This window comes from Scophthalmus maximus, chromosome 1 (genome assembly GCF_022379125.1).
Source record: "Scophthalmus maximus strain ysfricsl-2021 chromosome 1, ASM2237912v1, whole genome shotgun sequence".
In the NCBI taxonomy this organism is placed as follows: Eukaryota; Metazoa; Chordata; class Actinopteri; order Pleuronectiformes; family Scophthalmidae; genus Scophthalmus; species Scophthalmus maximus.
Genome location: NC_061515.1, coordinates 1,861,838 through 1,886,254, shown reverse-complemented (window position 1 = coordinate 1,886,254; position 24,417 = coordinate 1,861,838). Strand labels below are relative to the sequence as shown.

At 47.0% G+C, this 24,417-nt stretch overlaps 1 protein-coding gene and 1 long non-coding RNA gene across 3 annotated transcripts in view; one reads left to right on the top strand and one right to left on the bottom strand.

Annotated features, from left to right (window-relative positions):
- LOC118307423 overlaps positions 1 to 24,417 on the top strand; it is a 58,422-nt gene that overhangs the window by 27,545 nt on the left and 6,460 nt on the right. The window contains exons 3-16 of one of the 2 annotated variants that reach the window (XR_007031370.1): positions 3,027 to 3,093; positions 6,915 to 7,013; positions 9,006 to 10,117; positions 10,264 to 10,298; positions 10,432 to 10,949; positions 11,451 to 11,515; positions 12,027 to 12,152; positions 14,469 to 15,219; positions 18,518 to 18,589; positions 18,990 to 19,069; positions 19,223 to 19,367; positions 19,870 to 20,096; positions 22,074 to 22,712; positions 22,966 to 23,182. This is a non-coding gene — a long non-coding RNA (uncharacterized LOC118307423). The remainder of the gene's footprint in view (positions 1 to 3,026; positions 3,094 to 6,914; positions 7,014 to 9,005; positions 10,118 to 10,263; positions 10,299 to 10,431; positions 10,950 to 11,450; positions 11,516 to 12,026; positions 12,153 to 14,468; positions 15,220 to 18,517; positions 18,590 to 18,989; positions 19,070 to 19,222; positions 19,368 to 19,869; positions 20,097 to 22,073; positions 22,713 to 22,965; positions 23,183 to 24,417) is intronic. The other variant, XR_007031369.1, reaches the window with a different exon arrangement.
- On the bottom strand, positions 4,958 to 7,685 carry id4 (inhibitor of DNA binding 4). Its single transcript, XM_035629901.2, has 3 exons — positions 7,062 to 7,685; positions 6,475 to 6,541; positions 4,958 to 5,618 (listed from the first exon to the last, which is right to left on the bottom strand). Exons 1-2 carry the CDS (start codon positions 7,464 to 7,466, stop codon positions 6,494 to 6,496), a joined length of 453 nt encoding a protein of 150 aa, XP_035485794.2. The 5' UTR covers positions 7,467 to 7,685; the 3' UTR covers positions 4,958 to 5,618; positions 6,475 to 6,493.

Genomic DNA, 24,417 nt, shown 5'->3' with positions numbered 1-24,417 from the left:
ATGTTCTGTGACATGGCTGTTGTCCCGGTGCCATCCCTACACACCCACTTTACACAGGCTCACACGGATCCTTTAAGGGGCTTGGCAGACCCCTGACCCCCCCCCCCTCTATAATCACCGTGTTCTCCGGGGAGGGGAGGAGGGGGGCGCCGCCGCCATCCTCGCTGCTCTTTGCGAAAGCTTGGCATTTGTCTGAGATCTCATTTCTGTAATTCATCGCAGGTCTCCCGGGAGCCGCAGTTGGCACCGGCGATGCCAAGTCCTCCTCCTCCTCCTCCTCCTCCTCCTCCTCCTCCTCCTCCTCCTCCTTCCACCTCTCCCACACCGTCTATCCCCCTCTTTCCTCCTCTCTCTCTGTCTTTCTGTCTCGCTGCGTGTCTTTCTCCGTCCTCCTCTCTTTCCCCCCCGTCACTGTTTGTGTCGGTATCTGCGAGAGGCCCCGACTGAAGCCAAACAGACGCCTGGTGAACACACACTTTCTACCTCCTCCATCATCCTTCACTCTCGAGTGTCTCTGCGATTGTTAAGTGTCGACTCGGGCTTAAATTAACATGAGTGATCCGCAGTAGGATTATTGTTTCTTAATATTTTCCTCTCATATATCTATATCTATATATAGATATAGATATAGATATAAAGCATCAGTTATGAATGTGGAACGCATAATTGTGATTAATTAGGCGTCGGTGAAAATCTGTTATTTATTTGGAACAAGAGAAAAAAAAAGATAGATTGCTGGAGATATTTCAAAGCGTATTTAAAAATGAATGAGTGAGGTATTTAATTGCGTCGGGAAGAATAAAAGTTTAACGACATATTTATATTTTCATGATAGGTGGCGTTGCGTCCCGTGAATCCGCACGTCGCCGTTTCCCAGTCGGAGCTCGTACAGGTGAACTGCTGCATCTCGCAATTCTTTGTTTACGAGCAAATGGCTGCTGGTGGCAGGCGCTTTAAGCTAATAGCTGCTTTAAATAGCTGCAATTACTGAGAAGCATGCGATATTTAATCACTCCAGACCAATTAGTCTGTAATCAAGTAGTGTCCAAGAGCGAGCACGTTTTTGTCCTCCGCTGTTCCTCGGCAAGCACCCGCCGTATATTTCTCCGTGCGCCGGGAAGAGCGGTGATTAACACGCGGGGATATAGGCCCCCGTGGAACGGCGTAATGTGCAGTTAAATCAGGGAGGAGAGGGAGGTGACGCGCCGCGGCTAAACCTGTTGTTGCAGTTTAACATAGGCAGAAGGTTAATGCAAGGCAGACACATCCCTTGTTTTATGCGTTTGTGTCACGGCGCCTTGTGACGGATCTGCGGCAATAGGAGCTGCCCGTGTGTTTCTTCTGTGTAGGAAAAAGATTCATCGGATTAGATTCTGGGTTTTTTGTTCTCCTTCTCGGAGACAGTCAGCGACGGTAGATTCACCGGCAAGAGGACGATGAAGAAGTGTGGGCCGGTGAAGATGTAATCAGAAACACTTACGGGCTCGTTTTCTGCAAAGGGATCGGCATGGGAAGGAAAACACACCGATTGAAAGTGCACACAGATGAAGAGCCGTGCATGAACACACACACACACACACACACACACACACACACACACACACACACTCGCGCGCGCTGGCACCTGTGCAAACAGCGGAGTCCACTTTGCGGCCCTGGCCAATCCCTTTACCTCTGATAATAAGGATCCTGTGTTCATAAGGACACGTGGTGGTGACGGGCCAGGGGGGCCGGCGGTGTGCGTCCTCTCCCATGGCCTCAGCTCGCGGGCGAGAAAGAGAACAAGTCGACCGATGTGGTTTGGAAAAAACTCCATATCAAACAGGATGTGCCGCTTCGGGGTTCGCTCTCTTCGGCACGGCCACAGGTCGGAGTGAAAAAAGCTCATCGTGCCTCCGTGCTCCTCCGTCCGTCCCTCGCTCCCCCGACGGGAGTTATTTGGAAAATGCTGCAGTGCTGATGCGGGACAGACCCCGGACGGGGCACCGCGGTGGTGGTTCATCGCAGGACACTGGGAGCAGCCATGTATAATAGGAGGAGCGGTTAAATGTATCTAGGGACGGCAGCAGTTTCGGCGCTGACTAAAAGAGAGAATTTGACCTACAGATATATATATATATATATATATGAATATAATATATATATATAGCTTTATAATTTCTACAACTGTAATAGAAATCTCCTGCCTTGTGTCTGTGCTGTATTCCTGTAACACTGCAGCTGTAACGTGATGGGATAATGTTAGTGTCAAACTGTACTGTACACTAGTATTTGCGAATGTAAGCGGCAATTTAAAAAAAAAAAAAAACATGTTATTTTTGCCGTGCAGTCGTGGTGGAGGCAGGTTTGAACTCCCCGGCTCGTGTTGTGCTGTTTTTTTCCTCTGAGACCCCGGAATATCTTTAATCATATCGAACTGTGAGGCTGGCCACCTGTGCTTAAAAAACACATTTGTCCTTTACAATTTTCACACACACACACACACACACACACACACACACACACACACACACACACACACACACACACATCTTAACATCACAAGGTCACAGTGCTTGTCAAGCGCAGTGAGGCCAGGCTCTTACTGTGGACTATAAACACACACACACACACACACACACACACACAGACACACACACACACACACACACACACAGGTGGTCCGTGTGGCCTGCTCGTCCTCAGTGGGACCACAGTGGAGCAGGGCGTCTGCGAGGCGTCTGCGAGGCGTCTGCGAGGCGTCTGCGAGGCGTCTGCAGCGCCCACAGGCCGGCGGACGTGTCGGTGTGAAGCCGCGGCTGTAAACCTTCATTCAGCAGGTTGACGTGGGGACGAGTGAACAAGGGCTCAGTGTGTCTGCAGCTCTGTGGGAAAGAGGGAAGACAGGAGGGACGTGGTGCATCCAGCTGTTATCTTCTGACGGCGTGTCGTGACGGATATTTAGGATCCATTTCACTATTGTTTCAGTACTATTTCATTATATTTATGTTAGTGCTGAATGTAAAAATCTGTTTTTTCCCCCCCAGACACTTGAAAAGCATTAATCTCAGTGAGGCCTTGTGAAGAAACCCTGCAGGTTTCTTTCATGAACTTGTGAGTATGATTTTTAAAAAATAATAATTTTCAGTCATTTGACCCACTGATCAGCACCTCAGTTGTTTGTTTTTTAAATAGTTTGCATTCAAATATTATCAACATTTTCATTTTACAGTAGCAATTATTTTATGACCCTTACCTTTTCCTTATATCTTTTTTAGGGAATGTAATAACTTTTTTTTTCTTTTAAATCACAGAGCTTTATTTAACTGACAACATTGCTAATCATTTTTGCTGCGGACCTTTTTCCCTCATCGTGTGTCACTCTCTCGGTGAAAGTACAGTATCAGCTGAAAGCCAAACACTGAATTCTTGGCAAACACTGAATGCTTTGGATTATTGACTCGTGTCCTCGTTCTTCTGTTTCACGTTTTGCACAGAAATGTAATTCTGTAATACTTGTCAGAGAGACGTCTGGCAGAGGTGCACAGTTTCTATACGGTGAAAAAAAAGTTATTGTTCTTTCCAGCAAAGGAAAAATAATCCCCCGAAAATCATGTGGTCCACTGAGGGTATTTGTTTTTGCAAAGCCATAGCTTCTTGAAATAATCATACGTCTGTAATATATCATATTACACATTACCAGCATGGTTCTTTCTCCAGGGGATTTGCAATGAAAAATATACAGCTTCTTAAACATTGTAATATAGAATAGACCTGAATGTGAAGCTGAAATGAGCGACACCCTTTAGTTAAACATGAATCTGACGTCTTGGCTGTCCCACACGTGTGTGTGTGTGTGTGTGTGTGTGTGTGTGTGTGTGTGTGTGTGTGTGTGTGTGTGTGTGTGTGTGTGTGTGTGTGTGTGTGTGTGCGTGTGCGCTGAAGCAGCGCCCGTGTGTGTGATGGGATTAATAAAAGCCAACAAACTAAAACACTTAATCCCTGAACCCTGTCAAACAAGTTTGGGGACCGACGGTAGATTCTAAGAATCTTCCGTGCACCTATTAAAAATTTTCCATTTCCATGAAACCTCCCTCGTTCTCCTCGTTGTTTCGCGCGGCACTGAACGCACAGCGAAGCAAGGCGCCCCGCTTGAGACAGAACTTGAGACGACACAATAATCTTCCTGGAAACTTTAATTGTTCTGACAACTCCTCCTCACAGGCCGGTGAAGGTCGAGTCCAACAGTGCAGCTGACAGTCAATGTACAACAAGTGCCCTCTCGCACCGGCAGGAGGGCGGCGAGGTAAATTCGGTGTTTAATGTCATGAAAAATAAAGGAATTCTTTTTTTTTCCCCTCCCCCTCCTTGTATATTAACAATGGCTGCCGATTCTCTCCAACAGAGGAATCACACAACAGTTGAGTCTATTTCATCAGTAGCCAAAACTTCAACGTGTCAATCATTAACTTTGCAGGAGTTACTCCTCGGACTGCACACACAGAACGGAGACATTGTGTTGCAGTGATTCTTTTTTTTAATACATTATATTGTAAACACTGTCAGAAGTGCTGTGGCAATCAGATTAAATTCTTCAACAAGAGTGCAACAGTTGTTTTTTTTCGTTTTTTTTTTTGAAGATCAAATATAAAACCGGCTCATTGCTCCCGGCCGGTCAAAAGTTACCATAGTTAATAAACACAAAAACAATTCAAGAGGGAAGCTGAGCGGGCCAAATAATAAGTTGTGTCAAAAGTCCACCACATATCTACACACGGGAGGGGGGGGGGGGGGGGGGGGGGGGGGGGGGGGGGGGGGGGGGGGGGGGGGGGGGGGGGGGGGCAATGATCCTGACATGCTACATATTAAAACTATCCCAAAATAATAAAAAAACACTGCAAAGAGTTAAGTGGTACCGTCATGTGAGGACGTCACTGGCAGAGCATAACTGTGGAAACACAATATTTACATAACGACAAACAAAAAAAAGGTTTTTAATAAAAATATCTTATAATTACAATAGTCTATTTTTAAACATATACGTCTTCCTTTCACATATTTTTTTTTTTTTCATAGAACATTTGTGTCTCTTTATGTACAAATCTCAATTGTCCCTCGAATCAGAATTGTTCTTCTTTACAGGTATGAAACATTGTATAAGGGTCCCAGGGATGAAGTCCCCTGCTCAACACAAATCATCTATTTGAAACAATAGATGTGCAAAAAACAAACAAACAAAAAAAAACATATACAATGATTTTCGCAGTTTAGTAAAGCTTGAAAACTGGAGGATCGTTTTAGCACAATTCACAAATAGTTTTTCGAAAAGCTGTTGACGGACGACTTCTCGGCGTGGGGGGTTTTTTTTAGAAAATCTTACAGTGGGAAGAAGTAAAGTTAGAGCAACTTAAACAAGAGGGAGAGTGTCTACACAGTGATTCCTTGTTCGGTGGATGGAACAACAACAACAAGAACCCCCAAAAAATAAATCTTATATGAATGGCGACTTTATTTGGGTTTTAATTCCTCCCAGCGTTTTTTTTTTTAAATCCCCTTGTGATTGTGCCTCCAGTTGGATGCGAGTCCCTGGTGAAGCTTGTTTCGCTGGCTTTGGAGCAGCTCTGTACAGCCTTGCACACCTGTGGAGGGGGAATCGGAGGGTGAGGTGAGAGCGGGCGGGGGCGGAGGGTGGTGGTGGTGAGCATGCAGAGCTCCAGACTGACTGGCACCACCAACAAAACAGAGGCCACGCTTGATCAACAACCCAAAACAAACCAGGTCAAGCAACAACCATGCACACACACACACACACACTCACACTCACACTCACACTCACACACACTCACACAACCAACCACACACACACACACACACACACACACACACACACACACTCACACACACACGCGGCTCCTCGGGCCGACGAGAGGCAGCCGCGACTCCCTGAGAGAATGTGAGTGTCTTACACACACACACACACACACACACACACACACACACACACACACCCACACACACTTCTGTCTATCCAGGTGTGTTTAGATTCAGTGCCATGAATCTGACATTAAGAGCCGCGTGTGTGTGTGTGTGTGTGTGTGTGTGTGTGTGTGTGTGTGTGTGTGTGTGTGTGTGTCAGAGAGGACAAGCTGAGGTTTTAACCCTCTCTCCTTCCCAAATTGCTACACCAGTGACAGTTATTGCGCAAAAGCACAGCTGCCTCTGAGGTTGGAGCCAATTTCATGTTCCTCAATTACTATTTTCCCTGACATGCACTGCCCCCCCCCCCCCCCCCCCCCCCCCCCCCCCCCCCCCCCCCCCCTCAGAGACTGTCCATTTTACACCACACACACATAGAAGCCACAGTAATCAAGTTGATGGAGCTGCTTCAGTGAGCACCGCTCTGGGCCCGGTGGTGTTTTACTCACTGGCCACATGTGTTTGATTAAGACAGAGAAGAAGAACAACATGAGGGACATTTACTTGAAATCAACTCACCAAATGCAGTGCTCATGTCTCAGCGGCATAAAATCGAGTCCTCCGGGTTTTTGACTATAGACGTCCTCTATGACAACAAAATGAAGAAGAAGAAACATGTCAAACAATTCACATCATTTCATGTAAATAACGAAATAAAAATAAAATTAAAAAAACGAGGCCTAGAAATCTGCGCAAATGACAGAAACGATGCAGCAGAAGGAGAATCACCCGACCACATCTCCCCCATAATAAACCCTGGTGCAGCCGAGTGAATAACGGATCTGTGGCCGTGCGCAGTGGAGTGGTGCGCGCACGGAGGCACTCCAGCGTGATGCTGGGCCTCGACACTCACATTGTCATGCAAATCGTAGGAGCCCGCGATGGAGTGCGCAATCCAACCCACGACTGATGCTGCTTTTTTTTTTTTAAATTACGCACGATTTTTTCTCTCCCCCCAGGCTGTGATACGAGGCTGCGTTCGGATGGATCCGTCCCACACTGGAAGGGACAATGACACACAACGGGCACGTCGCGCTTTGTCTGGGGGGTGAACCGGGGTAAGAGTCTCCCCTGGAGGAGAGAGAGAGAGAGGAGGGTGGTCTCACCTGGTGGTGGTCGGTGTTCAGCACCGTCAGCGGTGTCCGGCTGGAGGCTGGAGGAGGGCACGTCCCGGTCCTCTGCTGCTGCTGCTGCTGCTGCTTGTGGAGCGATGGGTGCGTCTCCAGCGCCAGCTGCAGGTCCAGGATGTAGTCGATGACATGCTGGAGGATCTCCACTTTGCTGACTTTCTTATCCTGCGGAATGGTGGGCACCAGGCGCTTCAGGCGGCTGTAGCAGTCGTTCATGTCGTACTGCAGGCAGAACAGGTCCTCCTCGTCCATCCGGCACCGGGCGATGTTCAGGCTCTGCTTCGACACACAGTGCAGCGGGAGCTGGCTGCCGGTGGTGGAGGAGGGGGAGGAGGAGGAGGAGGAGGAGTCCTGCGGGCGCACTGGAGTAACAGCCTTCATCTTCGATAGAACCAGCGGCACAGGGAGAGGCACACAAACCGAGAGCAACCCGCACGGTTAGACTTCTGCTCTGAATTCAGGAGGAGACACGGTCGCTGTGAACACAACAACACACCCTGTGCTGGTCGACGGGAATTCTAATCTGTCCAAAACATCCCGTGGAGCCTCTCGCAGTTCCTCCGACTTCTCCGGCGCGCTCGGTGTGAAAGGGATGAGCTGGTTGTCCCGACATTTATAGCGGAGAGGGGCGGTGCCAAGTGAGCCGGCTGACGGGAGGGGGGAGGGGGGCTGGTCCATCAAATCACCGGCAGCAGCCCCGCGGACCACAGACCCCCGACGGAGCCGAGGCGAAAAGGCGTGGCCCGGTCTGTGCGCGCGCTGCGGTGGGCAGCTCGTCTGTGTGTGTGTGTGTGTGTGTGTGTGTGTGTGTGTCAGTGTGTGTGTGTGTGTGTGTGTGAAGATTTCTCTCTGATTGATCCAGTCAGAGGTGATGGCACATTCGCACAATTCACCAGGCTGATTAGTGTCTGATTGCATCTTTAGTGCCGAATAGTCATTGACGCGTAATTGCGCACATCCTCGCTCGGAGAGATCCCCCCAGTGACGGATGATCCCGAGACCAACCACCTGCGTATACAGTGGGTTGGGTTGGGGGGGGGGGCAAACCTGTCTTACTCCACTTGGAGTGGAAGGCAAAATGAAAACCTCAAATCAAAATGATTCAACATGCCCAATGAATAAAAAAAAAGAATTCCCAATTCAGCAACATATAGGTATTTGTGAAACCCAGAGTTGCGTTTATAATATAGTCTATTATTACACTGTTTTAAAAAAAAATATAGAATTTATTACTCCTATACTTAGGGTTCCCAGACAATATATGTAGAGCTGCAACAGTTAATCGATAAGTAATCGACTCATTTAATCGCCAACTATTTTGATAATAGATTCAAAATGAAGTAAAAATGTTGTAATTTCAGGTTTTAAAATGTGAATATCTTCTGGTGTCTTTGCCCCTCTGAGACAGTGAACTGAATATCTTTGGTGTTTGGACGAAAGAAAACATCATCTTGTGGTTTTGGGAAACACGATGGACGTTATTCACCTTTTTATGAACCAAAGAACTAATCGAATATGTGAGATAATAAACCACAGATTAATAGATGATGACAAAAATCCTGAGTTGCATCCCCTTACATATATCCATCATCTCTGATCGAATAAATATTGTTATTATGTGTTTTCACATCCTTGACCCTGGCTGCAGCGCTAGCGGACTCGGGACAGCGCCAGTTTTTTGGCAGGGGCCTCCTCGCCATTCCTTCTCCCTGCTGTGTGTTATTATTCCTCATACATTCCTCCGCTGTCCGGGCCGCGGCGGCCGCTCCACTCCCTCCCTCCCTGCCGCGTATTGAGCGGCCCCACCGGGCAGACTGCCTGGCGCCACACATTGGGAGCTCATCCATTCACACCCAACTCCTCTCCTCCTCTCATCTCCTCTCCTCTTTCTTTCGTTCTTTCTTTCTTTCTTTCATGCAGGGTTGCCAAGACAACATGGACGCCGCTCTCAGCTTCAGTTCACCCGACCCGGTTAGTGTTTCCCATCCCAGATGCATTTGGGGCCCAAAGGTTTTTTTTGCGTGCAGCGGGGATGACACCCACTTCAGTGCCTCTTTGGAGGTTTAATGTCCCAAACTTTATGGGAACCACCACAGCCTCCCTCCATCATGAACACTGAAAGGCTTAAATGGCTGTAAATGGGTGTTTTCCTCTCCCCGTAACTCTCTGTTTTCTGTTGCCATGGGAAGTGACTGCTCGGCTCAATAATGTGCACAACAATGTTTGGTTCTGGGACACGACTTCAAAGGGGCCAGTGGTATGAATCTTTGATGGTAGCCTTTCCACTGGTAACATGGCGCGTGAACTCTCGCTCCATGACAAGCGGATGAGGGATGAGGTCCGGGAGAGAAAAACAGTCCATTTGGCATTAGCCACGGCTTCCAAATGCTTCCACTTGACCATTTATGTCCATATGTAGTATGTAGCTAGTGGGTTGGGGGGAAAAACTGTTTCCAAGAATAGTTTTTTTTCCAAATAATACAACAGAAATGTTGATTCACATTTTGTAAACAGTGAAAAAACAGATCAAAGACTGTATGAAACTTCAAATGCCGTTCGTGCCGATGTGAATCACGAGGTGTGGTTGCATGCGACGCTAAAGGATTTGTTCCACATTAGGTTTTACCTGCTTTTCCCCCCTTGTTGCACATTCATTTTAGATGGAGGCGACTGTATCTGAGGTCTGAAGGTCATGGCAGCATTTCAAGTGGCACATTGGAGCAGGCAGATCTGTTCATTCCAATGTAAACTCTGTGATTTGATTTGTGATTCCCCCCATTGCGAGCCATCTTGGCAGTGTGCTGACCTTTTGACGGAAGCCATCTTTCATCTGTCCTGTCGCAACATCCACTTTTGTTTGACCTTCTTCCCTGTGACCAAGTGAACCAGATGCCAGGGAGGAGTAGAAATGAAGAAAGACGCTCGGAGAGCCTTCGTGATGGCTTTGGCCAGACCGACTACCTTACAGCGTGTTAGCTGTCAGCATTCCAGCTACAGCAGTTTGACAACTAGTCCCTACATCACCGAGCCCGGTACAGTACTCGTTCAACGACGTGGACATTGACACATGCAGTCATTCGACGTTGCTCAGAACGAAGGTGTCTTTGACTTTGCTCTCTCATGCTTCCTTTGCACGCACTTCTCCGACCGTGGCCCTTTTGGTTCTGCTTCCCCAAAGGTTTGACGGCAGTGCTGACTGGAGACTGGAGCTTGGTAACTAGAGACTCATTAGCCCACCAGATGAGCCTGATGGGTGAACCTTTCTGTTTGTTGTGGCTACACGGTGTGTGGAGACGGAGAGCAGACTATACTTACTTAACCAGTCTGCCTTTTTTTTTTATGCCAGGAGAGAAACTGAGGGCTGGCAGATAAAGGTCTTGCATCGATTGTGTTTCAACTAAATTCTCTTGTGGTCGGGCAACAGCGCTGCAACCACGCACAGTGGAAATTGCATAAAGATCACATCTGTGCAAGAGGTCTTCCTGGGATGTGGTTGAAGTTGCGACAAGTAGTGACACACACACACACACACACACACACACACACACACTCTTTTTCTCTCTCTCTCAGGTGAGAGGTGGCCCAACATGCATCATGGCAACTAAAGATAAAACAAAATGTACTTGTACTTCCCAAGAGAAATTAACAAATTGTGATGTTGTTTTTTTGGTTGAAGTAAAATAGAATCTAGTGTTCCTGGTTAACAGGGATGAAGAAAAAAAAGCCTGTGGAGTTTCTAATTAGTTCAGTTCATTTGGACGAGTTGCACCAACAAACGCTCTCCAGTGTCGCTTGGTGCCGAACAAGCAGCTTTCACAAGACCCACATTCTGACGGAGACACTTTTGCCAATGCAGACATTGTGGTGAGCCAGCTGACGCTGAAAACTGATGAAGGAGTGCCTTGTTGCCTTGTTGCCTTGCTGCCTTGTTGCCTTGTTGCCTTGCTGCCTTGTTGCCTTGTTGCCATGTTGCCATGTTGCCTTGTTGCCTTGCTGCCTTGTTGCCTTGTTGCCTTGTTGCCTTGTTGCCTTGTTGCCATGTTGCCTTGTTGCCTTGTTGCCTTGTTGCCTTGTTGCCTTGCTGCCTTGTTGCCTTGTTGCCTTGTTGCCTTGTTGCCTTGTTGCCTTGTTGCATTGTTGCCTTGTTGCCTTGTTGCCATGTTGCCTTGCTGCCTTGTTGCCTTGTTGCCTTGCTGCCTTGTTGCCTTGTTGCCTTGTTGCCATGTTGCCTTGCTGCCTTGTTGCCTTGTTGCATTGTTGCCTTGTTGCCTTGTTGCCATGTTGCTGCTGCGGAGCCACGGCATACTGGACAAGTGAAATTGTGACCCGTGTGCCAACACAGCTCAACATCTCAGTATGTTTCAGGATTTTGGTGTGAAGTTTCTGGAACTGAACATATTTCTTCAGCATGTTTAATGTGGAACCAGCTGGTATGTGAAGTAGTACAACACAGAATCATTGAGTTGTATGAACTGTATGTGCGTCCTGCAGGGTGGCAACCAGCGAATATTTTCATAATCCATTAATCTGTCGATTACTTTCTCGGTTAATCGATTAGTTGTTTGGTCCATAAAATGTCATTGAATGGTGAAAAATACCGATCGTTTTTCTCCAAAACCTCAAGATGATGTTTTGTTTCTTCCACACACCAAAGATATTCAGATTAATGCCACAGAGGAGCAAAGAAACCAGAACATATTCAAAATTAAGAAGCTGAAATCAGAGAATTTTGTCTTTGTTTCGCATGAAAACTACTTGAACCGATTAATCGATTATCAAAATAGTTGGCGATTAATTTCGTAGTCGAATACTAATCGAGTAATGGATTTACTGTTGCAGCTCTGATGTCCTGCATGATTTTCCCTTTCTGCAGGAGACACTGAAGTCGGTGTCTCTGCTGTGAGCAGTTCTTTTCAAAATGGATCTGTTTTTTTATTCTAGACAGACTGACCCCAACCTAGAAAACCAGCTGAGGATCATCATCATCATCATCATCATCATCATCATCATCATCACTACCATCTGACATCGTCAAAGAGAAGCAGAGCCAGTAATCGTAGTATTGAGGTTAGTGTGATGTATGTTTCATAACTTAGAATCCCCCTCTGAGGATGTGATGATACTGCAATGACCCCTTCACATGACAGCTCACATGCTCAGGATCTCTCTCTGTCCCCCGTCAGAGACTCTCAGAGTCGACCGACAGTTCTCAGAGTAGGACTGACTTTTTAAAATAACACCCGAAAAGGTGGAGCGCCTTTCTGTCATTCTCTCTGTTACACTCTGTCTCCGCGTGTCACAGCTTACAACAACACTCCGTAACCCTTCAGTATACAGCATCTCACATTTGCATGCAAAGTTTTTTTTTTTTACTCCCTCATCATGTGCAAGTAGAGCTGCCGCCGCCGCCGCCGCCGCCGCCGCCGCCGCCGCCGGTATCTTCCGAAACCCAGATCTGTCTCAAATCGCTCGGCTCAGCTGTGGTTGTCATGGGCGGCGCCACAAATATTCTTTTCTCTCCAGGTGACACATTTTGCACAACAGGCCTATTCCCCGACGGCCTCCCAGCTAAACCCAACAGCTCTCTGTGTCATTTACACAGGTGCATTCACTGTTTACATTGTGCAACCTGAGTAACCGCACGCACACACACACACACACACACACACACACACACACACACACCTGAGAGGAACCTGAGAGATATAACTTACATTTATATTACAAAGGCAAGAATTGGAGACCTCTGCAGCTAAGTTGAAAAGGAAAGAAACGGCGTTCACAGTCCACCTGTAGTGTTGGTGTGAGGTAGCCATGATCTATTCTTACAGTCCCCGTGCTAAATGTGGAATCGGTGTGTTCTGGGCCACACTCATTTAGGTCACAGGCACTGAAGCCAAGTCTCTTATCCATTGATTTTTTGTCGTGGCCACGGGGAGTTTTTGCATAATACCCCCAGCTGCTGCACTTCCCCATTTCCCACCGTGGTCACAACAAATACTCTTGATCCGCTGTTTTGGAAGCTCACTCAGTCGGGCCCTGTCCTGTTTGTACTCCAAACTGCGTCGAGGCCCAAAAACATGAAGGTGTAGTGTGTGTACAGTATGTGTGTGTGTACAGTATGTGTGTGTGTACAGTATGTATGTGTGAGACAACAGGTGCACCTTTGTTGCATCCAGTTGTATAACCGGTGCACCTTGTCTCTTCGGCCAAGCATCCAATCCCTCAGCTCCTTCAGGTTACTCTTTGTTATGATACGTTTATTATCCTGCTTCTTTGGCTGGTGACACAGGTTTGCGGTACAAAAATGATTTGAAAAGTTTAACTGGAAGAGAGAGAGACCGTTGTGTTACCACAGCGGTGTCACTGTGCCTTTACCACGAACCCCCATGGTAGAAGAGAAGCGACACATGTAGCCATGGTAACTGTACACAATGAAGACGATATTTCAGTTTCTGTTGACTAGTCTAGAAAAAAACATCAAATGACATGACTTGATTTCCTTTGTAAAAACGACTCGTATGTAAATCAGGTGCCAACATTTTCTCTGGTTCCTACTTTACCATGAACATACAACAGTATGTGGTTGTGTTGACTCAATCCCACACACGTCACCCTGATATATTATATATATTTATATATATCTCAGTGGCCTTGAGTCATCTCAGCAGGTTTCACTGAGGCCAGACGGGTCAAATAGGAAGAGAGGCCTGTTCCACCAGTCGTCACCAGGGATGTTTAATTCACCGGAGTGGGAATTGACTGGTGACGACATCTGTGTCGGAGATAATGAGGGAGTCGACCCCTGTGACCTCCGGGGTCATTAGCAGCCCACTGAGGTGACAGGTTACAGCCCTCCTTCCTTTTCACTGCTGAGCTGACGGACAGATCAATTCATATTCTGATTGATCCCGCTGGACACCCAGTTAGTTGACATTGCTTATTGCTGAAAATGTACGCGTGCACTCACTGGGCACTTTATTAGGAACACCCTCCAGTCAGAACTGCTGCTCACTGCATGGTTTTGGTTTTTGTCTCCGTCCCAGGAGGTCAGAAATTTCAGTCTGTGAGCAACAACCAGGCCCTTGTCCAAGTCCCTGAGATCACATTTTCTCTTCCAGTCAGATGTTTGAAGAACGCGGAGTGAAGCTCCTTCACTGCCGAATTGATGACTGCGTAAATACGTACATACGCTCATATTCTGTATCATGAGATCATCAGTGTGTTTTCATGTAAAGAAACCGTGTTGTCCTGTTTAGTTTAGCTCTGGAATGTAGAAATTCCAACGGAGACCCTTGGCCCCTTTTCATTAGGTAAAGTTCCCATACTTTATGCACGCTTTTCTTGCCTGGATAAAAAAAACCCCTCCCCTTTCCCTTTCAGCCTCTTCTTCCTGGAAGCCTCCACCCTCCCAACCCCTCTCCACCTTGTTCTCTCTCGGAGGGACTTTGAGGAGGAATGTCATTCAGCCACGCACCCCCAAATCTCTGCCGCAAACATGTTCTCACTGATTCTTTGAGAGAATTAATTGCTCCAAATAATCTCACCATCTGGTCGCCGAGGTCCGCACCTAGGAGGCTGCTTGCATAGCCGAGGCCGGGGCGCCATTCAGACGCCCGGAGTGCTGCTGCGGTGCAGCGGGAGGGAGAAGGAGAGGGGGGCCGCCAGGCTTTGCCAGGAGGCTAAGAAGAGGAGGGAATGACAAAGACCACCATCTGCTCCTTGTCTTTCTTGTCAGCGACCCCTTCGCCGCCGGAGGAGAGACCCTGCATCACTAGGGTCCGACTGCGTATCACTGACTGGAATGTCATTGAGAGGGAGGATGGAGAGAAGGAGCAAGTGAGTGAGAAAGAAAGAAAGGAAAAGCATCTGGATGGCACCAGAGTCTTGCCTTTCACAGCATTTGTTTTCCTTCTTCCTGCTGTCGTCTTCCTCCCTGTTTGCATCCCATCAAACTGTCGTCCACATGGCTAACCAAACACTGGAATTGTAACAAAGGATTGAAAGATAGATGCAAATGAGGGGTGTTGTCCAGCAGCCAGGTCGAATCCCTCTCATCCAGAAACACACCACTCGACAGTCTGCTGCGGTCTTTGGTCCGGCAGCAACTTGGTGGAAAGAAATGAGGCATCAGGTGGGTTTCACAACAGACGTCTGCCCAACTCATCTGGTAACATCATGAACTCTATGATTCAATATCCTGGCGCTTCGTGCGTAAATGTCGCCACGAACAGCGACACAAACGACCTCCTTGTCTACGTGACTGGGTTTTATTTCTGTCAAATGTGAACCACTAGAAAATGTTTCCTTTCATTCGCCGCTCGGTCCCTTTTGATGAGTTATGTAATTCATAATCTCGTTTATCTGGTTTATCTCGTTACGGCGCTTGTCTTGTCCTTTCATCAGCGTCGCCTGAAGTTCAAACTTCAGACGTGTCAACAAAGAGTTGGTCAAATGTCTGCGAATGCACCAGCACAGGTGGAGAAACGCGAAGACAACGGATTCAGCTCATTGTTTGCATCCTGGCGATGTCAATGCAACGTTCGCCCACTCCCTGGTCACATGACCAATCACGCGCCGGGCGTGGACACGACAAGTGTTGCTGTGGGTTTCGACAGCCGGCCGCCGGGTTTGTCCTCACAGGAGAGCTGACATCAGCTCAGCACCCCTCCTTTCTGTGCAAACAGACACGACAATGAGCGCAGGAGCCGCTCATGACTCAGCAGGAAGTGGGGAAAAAAAACAAGAAGGAAGGAAACGTCAACAGGTTGACTCCAAAAAAACATCACGAGGAACTAGTGTCATGGACCAGCCGTGGTATGAGAGGGGGAACACGTGTGTGTGTGTGTGTGTGTGTGTGTGTGTGTGTGTGTGTGTGTGTGTGTGTGTGTGTGTGTGTGTGTGTGTGTGTGTGTGTGTGTGTGTGTGTGTGTGTGTGTGTGTGTGTGTGTGTGTGTGTGTGTGTGTGTGTGTGTGTGTGCGTGTGTGCGCGTGTGTGCGTGCTGCAGGGTGTTTGTGCCCTACCTAATTCAATTTCATTTGACCAAAATGAAACGGGCCTTTTTCAAAATGTAGCTGTTCATTTTCCAGCGACCGCTTAAAAAAGAATGGCGACTCTGCACAAGGCCTCATGATGAGAGAGAGAGTGGATCCTGAAACTGTGAAGAGATAAGTTTGATGTATTTGCACAGTCACAGTTTATATCCCACCACACGCGGAGCATCCACACACACACACACACACACACACACACACACACACACACACACACACACACAATCCCCTATGCACTTTGAGTTTTCAAAAATGGGACTTGTCATGGAGCATTGCCTGCCTGGTCTCGACTCCAAACAGCTTTATTTGGATGGAGCAAAGCGCTGGAGCCGCCGATATCTGAATTAATAGAAGCGCTGCGAGAGTGGCTTATTTTTCAGAGGCGGGGGCTCAAAGTGTGCGGCGTTAGCACCCTGAGCTCCGGAAGTTTCCGTTGGCGGTGCAAGGACAGACGCCGGCACAGATGGTCAGGTACCAACGGCAGCAGAGCTTTTTGTTTTTCCCTCTACATGCCTTTAAACGGGAGCGCTCAAATGCAAATGGGGGCGGCCTCGTCCCCTCCAAGGTTAGAATGACAACTATGGGAAAAGCTTTTAGATCGCAGACATTTGTTCACCAGATGAAAGAGGCTGCCCCCAGTCACAGGTCATTTCCCACAGACTCGTATGCTCCTCTATGATTTTGAGAGGAAGCTGTTGTTATGTTTCAAATAAGTGGGAGGTAGGATTGTGTCTGGTGATGAACGATGCTGGGAGAATAGATGGCTGCAGAACTTGTAATGATCCTGAAATGTTAGACAAATAAATGGGGGATGCTCTGTATGTTGTTGTGTTTTCTATTTGCCAGCGCTCCGCGCTTCGCTCTGATGTGAGCAGGAAGCTGTGTGCTTCATTTTGTCTCTCTCTTTCTTTGGGGGGGTTTCTAGCTGTTTCACTGTTAAATCGGAGAATTTTGGCTCCTGGTGTTTTCTTTTATTTTGTGTTTAAAGAAAAGTTCAGGATGCCTCAACGAGCTGCTTTGATTCTGTTGTTTTTTAGCTCCATTTGATCCATTGTTCAGATTTATGATTTATATCACCATGGAAACACCATTAGAGAGCACCAACTTTTAGAAAGACAATCAAACCCCCCCCCCCCCACTCCCCGTTAAAAAAACTTGCAGCTTTAATCAGATTCAAATGTTATTGACGCGTTTTAGTTCTGTGACTTGTGTGAACAAAGCTCCTTTTGTGCGTGAGTGTGTTTCAAACCAAATGATTAAATATGTATCAAAAGAGAGAGGGGAAAAAAGTAGAATGGCCCAAAAAAAAAAAAAAAAGAAGCTCCACAATAAGTAGCAGCATTTTCCCCACTGAACCGTTTCGGAGGCAAACAGCTCGTATTATACTTCAAAACTGTAATAAAGCACCATCTTCCCTGCATCTCTGTAATGCATTATTCACTTCCAGTTGCCAAAAGGAGACTCTGGAGGATGCTTAAGAACCCGCTGCAATATTTATGTTGTATGCTGCAGTGCTGCCACACACACACACACACACACACACACACACACACACACACACACACACACACACACACAAACCCATATCTATCAAGCCCTATAGTGTTTGCTGCCACATATACAGAGACCTATATCTCTGTGAAACCCTGCTAAAAATTACATAAACTATATATATAACTATTACCATATATATATATAAATATAACTATATATATATATATATATATATGTACTAATTTGCACCAGTAAAAGCATATTGTACGAATGTAATTGTGAACATACTGTTTTCTATTCATGTTATCAGCATATGATAAGTTACACATTTGGCAAGTTGCAAATACTGCATTTATTTTTTTTTTTCACCAAACTATCTGATCTTGCAGCACATATCAACTTGTTATTAAACTTTTCCATGGTTATGGCTGGCCACTAACATCAGACTAAGGGTCTGATTTATTACAGAAAAGATGGTCTCTGGTGTGACAGTCTCCTGTATACAGTTGTTAATAAATGTGATGCTAAATTGAACCTACCGTCACGCAAAATGAAATATATTAACAATTATATAACTTGACAAAGTGGTTAGTTTGCTTAATAACTCAATATAAGTTGAAGCACAAACAAAGAATAACTTTGTGGGATTTCATGATTCAGGGGTGTTGTATTGGACTACGATCATTTTCCAACTAAGACACAAGGAAGAAAGTGATATCACAAAGATATATATATATATGTTATACACCCGTGTTAATGTATATGATGGACTGCGGTTGTTGAAGGTATGAGGACAGAGCCGCGCGGCCACTGTGCTAAAGCTGAATGTGGTCCATCTGCAGTTTATGGCCTTTTGACAATTTTTGATTTGATATCACATCCAGGAGAGGGAACGTACGCAGCAGAGCAGGGAGGGCGGTCGACCACAGAGGGAGAGAGGATGCACCGACGAGCAGGTAATGAATTCAATTACGTGTGCATAGAAAACACTGTTGACCACAATAATGGACACATGCGATCACAGGGGGAGACGGGGTGAGGGGCAGCAGACACACAATATCTTCAATTTGATAATTATTCACGTACGCCTTAACGTTATCTATAACCTCCCCATGTTGCCTCTGGACATAATCTGGCCATCGATTACTTTTCCAACAAAAGGTCAATTGCTGGTCAGTTGTATAAAAGCATAATATCCAGGAGACAGGTTTTCTCTGTGGATTAACGACATCAACATGTCACTTTTCTGTGTGTTGTACACACGACTGGTAACGGATTATTCCCTTTCATGTCAGGCGATCACTTGCTCCCATGCGTTGGCCCACATACGTACCGTGGATGTTTGTCTGCTTTCAGATCCAGGCCAGCCGCGACTTCCTTCACTTGGGATTTCTACACTGGGAGGGAATTCTCAACGATGATGGATTTGAAAATGGGTAGATAAAAAAAACAACACCACATTCCTTGGAGATGCTAAATATATTTCTGAAGAGGTTTGATTAAAGAGCACAGCGCCGGAGCCCGTGTACGGCATCCGACTGCTCAAAGGAGCGGAGCTCGACTCTGAGGATGATGTGTGATGATCGCAGGCCGTCAGACCGTCACGACGACGGCTGCTCCCCTCGTCTGAAGTGCCGGGTCCTGTAGCTGGGTGGAGAAAGGTCTCCACGTTCCACACGGACGATATCGATTCTGTGATTGTTTCAGGAAGTCCAGTCTGAGCAACAGATCCAGGTAAAAAAAAATGATATTGTAAAGTTATTAATTGACAATCATTTTGTCAGTAATAAAATAATCTTCCAGGAGTGTGATTGGCCGACACAGGGTTCCACAATAGCTGGGCTGAACGTGGATTTTCTTTTTAAATTGAGAAAATGTGTCATTTGGCCCATTAGTCTACACCGAGGCCGCCCAATTTTATTTTAGATTTAGAGTGTTAATTTTCTAAAATATATAATATTAATGCAACGTAATTTCACGTAACATCAACACTTATTTTTGGTGTGGTCTTTCATCCAGATCAATTTTTGGCACCTGCACACCAAAGAATTTGGGCACCGCTGGTCAAGAAGTTTAAAAGACTAAATTATCTTGTTTACTAAAGTATTCCGAACAATAATTCATTATTTCGTGGAAGCCCCTGAGGCAGTGAGTACAGACTTCAGTCCTTGTGGTCAGTCTTTATAAACCTTGTGCACCTGGATGTGTGCAGTTAATTCCCAATTCTTCCTCGCAGATCCTCTCAAACTCCGTCATATCCAATGGGAGGCGTCTGTGACCTGCCGTCAATCTTCTGGTCGCTCCACCGATGTTGTTTCAGTCTGGGCTTTGTCCTGCAGGCGACTCCACGTTGTCCCGGCTGTTTGCTTCGTCATCGTCGTCCCAGTCTGAGGTCAAGTGAAGTGAAGGATCTCTCCGGATACGACAGGTCTCCCTGCCCCACCACCATGCTTCACTAACCAGGTGAGGAGCAGGACCTCATTTGCCAGACACAGTGTTTGGAGAATTTTTGTCTCGTCAAACCCCCAAAAACTTGTGTGCGTGACACCCTCGCCGTGATTGATGCCTCGCCGCATCATTAAGTTCCTTGGACTTCATAGCCCTTTTTTGTTTACCTGACCTTATATATATGTGCCTTTCCAAACCTTGTCCAATGTAAAAGGGTTCCTCTAATTAAATTGGACAAATCAAAATCAGCCGAAATCCGGACCTATCATTTCAGAGATACTGATAATATGAACGATGATCAGACACAGATGTCTCCCTCTCGCATCCTACACCGCGCTGCCGCCGTCGCCCTTTCCTCCGTCTGTCTTCACTCCGCACAGCCGGATAAGAAGCTCTGAGTCACTGAGTCCAGAGTGCGAGGGCTGGTATTTCATAGTCAGGGAGGCTATTGTGGCTATTCCAGCGTTTTTTTGAGGTCAGGGCATTCAAGGGGCTGTCTGCTCCATGCTTGTAGAGAGGATGAATAAGAGAGAGGGACTCTAGAGATAGTGTGTGTGTGTGTGTGTGTGTGTGTGTGTGTGTGTGTGTGTGTGTGTGTGTGTGTGCGTGTGTGCGGGCGAGGGAGAGAGAGAGAGGCGGGGAGATAGAGAGTACACACTTTCACACATGGACAGAGAGCCGGAGATAGGGCTCTTTGTGCTGATGTGTTCGGTGACCTTGCGCTCTCAGTGATGGGCCTCTATCTCCACTTACACAATGGAACAGCAAAATGGGATTCTTAGATACATCGGGCGCACAGTGGAGCCGCAGACTGGATCTCACCGCCGCAACGGGCCCAATACCACGGGGTCGAGCCACCAGGGCGCGTGCGTGCGTGCGTGTGTGTTGTGCGATAGTGGGAAAATAGAGAAAGATGTGTGTGGGCGAGCTGCAGCACACTGCCTGGCAACACAGCACATTGATTTTGGAGCCGCGGTATCGTGCTGCAGTCAGGCGAAAGGTTCAAATCTAGTCTTACTGACAGAATGTTTTCCATGTATGTGGATGAATGTTCCTCTCAAAGCTGTGTGATGAATTGTTCTGTCCCATGGGGCTGTGAGGCGAGTTGTTTGTTCGATGGGCGTCCTCTGAATGTGGAATGCATATGAGAAATATCTAATAATATGTATTAAATAGCCTACATAATATATAATATGCTGCAAAACCCTTTAATGATGCCCAGATGTGCTGTAGAGAAATCAAATTGTAATTTAAAATATGTATCCAAGCACCCATTCAATTTTAATGTGTAATAAAAAGCATTTGGTGAAGTACATTCCACATCTCAGAGCAGGACAGATGTTCCGAATTGATTATGTCAATTTCTGATTCGTCCTTTTTTCGTCTTCTGCAGCTTTCTGAGCGTTTATTCTATAAGTCAAAGAAAGGATGAAAAATGGACCAATTTCGGACAAAATGCTACACACAACATGAAATCCACTGTTGTTCAATTTGTCTCAGACAGAAGCAGCGCGGCCCCCCACCCCCCCTCCCCTCCACCTTCTGCGCTCCCTCTTCCCTCCGTCATCCGTCTGTTTAACCATGATTCGATGAGACAGGTGCGGCTCCCCCCGCCCCCCCCCCCACGCCAGATACATCGTGATACATCGCCGGCTCCGTGGTTAACGTAAAACCCCACAGTCTTTGCACAGATCAATCTCCGAGGCAGCAAGGTTTCCCACGAGGAACAGAATGCCTCACAGCCGAGACGCCGATGTCCCTCAGCAGCAGCAGACGAGAGACAGAGAGACGAGCGCAGGGAGCGAGGAAGGAGGGGAGGGAGGTGGCGAATCGGGGGCGTTAGGGATTAAGTCTTTTCTTCCAGGATAAGGACCTGTCTCTTGGAGGAGGAGAGGGTTTGATCCCTCCTCTCTCCTCTCTCCTCCCTCTCTCCTCTTCTCCTCTTTTGTGTTCCGCTCCCACTCACTGTAATCCAACGTGATACAATTACAGATGCAGATGGTCCATCAGTGCCACCGCCCATCAGAGCCGTGATGAGGGGCCTGCTGAGGGCCTGTGGGCCCCTGATGCCCTTCCCGTGTGTGTGTGTGTGTGTGTGTGTGTGTGTGTGTGTGTGTGTGTGTGTGTGTGTGTGTGTGTGTGTGTGTGTGTGTGTGTGTGTGTGTGTGTGTGTGTGTGTGTGTGTGTGTGATGTCCGTGTGTCTACGTACCTTCTGTTCCTCCCCCTTAGCTCATCTGGGACCAACCAAGACGGCCAACACATCAAACAGCCGCGGCTTTGATGTCAGTCACAGGATGGAGATATGTGACATATATATGTATATGTATATGTTTGTATATGTTACGGGGGCTACACGGCACTGCAGCTCACCGCTGTGGGATTCCGCTTCGACACAATGGATTTCTTGGGAGGCAGGAAAGAAGAAACGGGAGGATGACACTTTGACGGACGGATGCGGAGCGGTGTGTCTGTGAGGATGGGGCCTTCCTGCGCCGTCTCACCATGGTGATGGCATCCCAGAGGAAAGGCCCATTCGACTATACGTCTTCTCCCATACATCCACTCCCCGGATCTCAGATCTCATCTCCACGTGTCTGAATAGGTGCAAGCTCCCCTGATTGATCCTGAAGGTAGAGAACACACGGCTCTTTCTTATGGTAATCACGCACACGCCGAGCACGAAATATATACAGCGTATGAGACAGATGCTATATTAGCAACATATAAAATACAAAGGGACACTGCAATAATCCTGAATATGGTAATGAGTATGGTAATATTCTTGAATAACAAAGGAGGTTTGAGTGAATATCACTGCCATGCACGGGGATCAACACGAGACCCTTTGTGCTTTCTTTATTTTTTCTTGTTGTATTTCTATAGTTTGAAGTGAGGTCAAAAAGTTGCGGCACACCGACCGACGGCCTCGAACGTGACCGACGCTAATGAATCGACGCCTCCGTGACACCGTCTCATCTGACACTGAACCATAGCAGCGCCACAAAGATGCTATTTGCAGCAGAGCTGTTCTCGTCTCAGCAGACGACCTGCACACGCAGACGGTTGAATGCATTTCAGAGCAACTCCACTATTATTGGAGGTCAGAGGTCATTTCATATCCAGATATACGATATATATATATATATATATATATATATATATATATCAGTAGGCGTGACTTCCGTTTCAATCCGTTGATGTGTCCATGTCTAGGCAGGTATTAAAGGGGCAGTAAGTGATTTTGGAGAAAGCTTGTTCCTCTCTTTGTCTTTGTCTTTGTTGTTGTTGTTGTTGTTGTTGTTGTTGTTGTTGTTGTTGTTGTTGTTGACCTGCGGTGGTCCGATGCACTGACCACTAGGCCAAAACCACAGAGTTGCAGCGCTGCCTCCTAGTACGTCTCTTAAGGTGTCGACGACTGATGTTCACTGCACTCGCGGTGTCGTGTGGTGCGGTTCGCACCTCCTTCTTTTTCCATTTACGGACCCTGGACTGAGCCGAAAGCCCAGATTTTTTTCCCTGCCCACACACACACACACACACACACACACACACACACACACACACACACACACACACACACACACACACACACACAAACGGACGGTAATTAAATACATTGTCTGATTTTTACGAGACGTGTGTTCGCTCAAGAATCGCTCACTGCCCCTTCAAGTTGCACAGACAGAGACTCTCTGACTGAGCCTGAGTGTTGGGGTTTGTGTCGAGCACTCCACTGTATTCCGCCGCTCTCGTCCGTAGACTCATACTGTACTGTTTGATAAGATTCTTGTGTGGGTGGTTAAAGAGGTCAGTGGGAGTTTAGAGTCTGTTGTGGGAACTGGTCTGCAAGTTTTCGGATGAATGTCAAGACTTTGAATTCTCCTTGTGTTGCCGTCACGTCGTGTTTTCCTGCCGGCATCCGTGCCGAGGGTGAGGACGCCATGTGCTGCCCGAAGCCAAATAAACTATAGTGCATAATATGAAAGAACAGACATTTTTGACTACTGTCCCACAATTTAATATCCCTTGACACTTATTGACATTTGTATTTCATCAGACACATTTCAGATGAAGGTTTTTCTTGGGGCCAAACACTGAACACGACATCGCTCCCGATGGGCCGACCGCAGCCTTGGACAGGAAGATAAAAAAGATCTAATTGTAAAATACTTTGCACTACATACAGAACATACAGTCCACCGGTTTAACCGATGTGTCTGTGGGGGTGAAGGACAACATGTGCAACATCCTCACGATGGTCTGATACTGCAAACAAGAAAACACCAGGTCAAATACATTTGAACCTGAATGAAGATCTATGGAAAAAATGTTTCT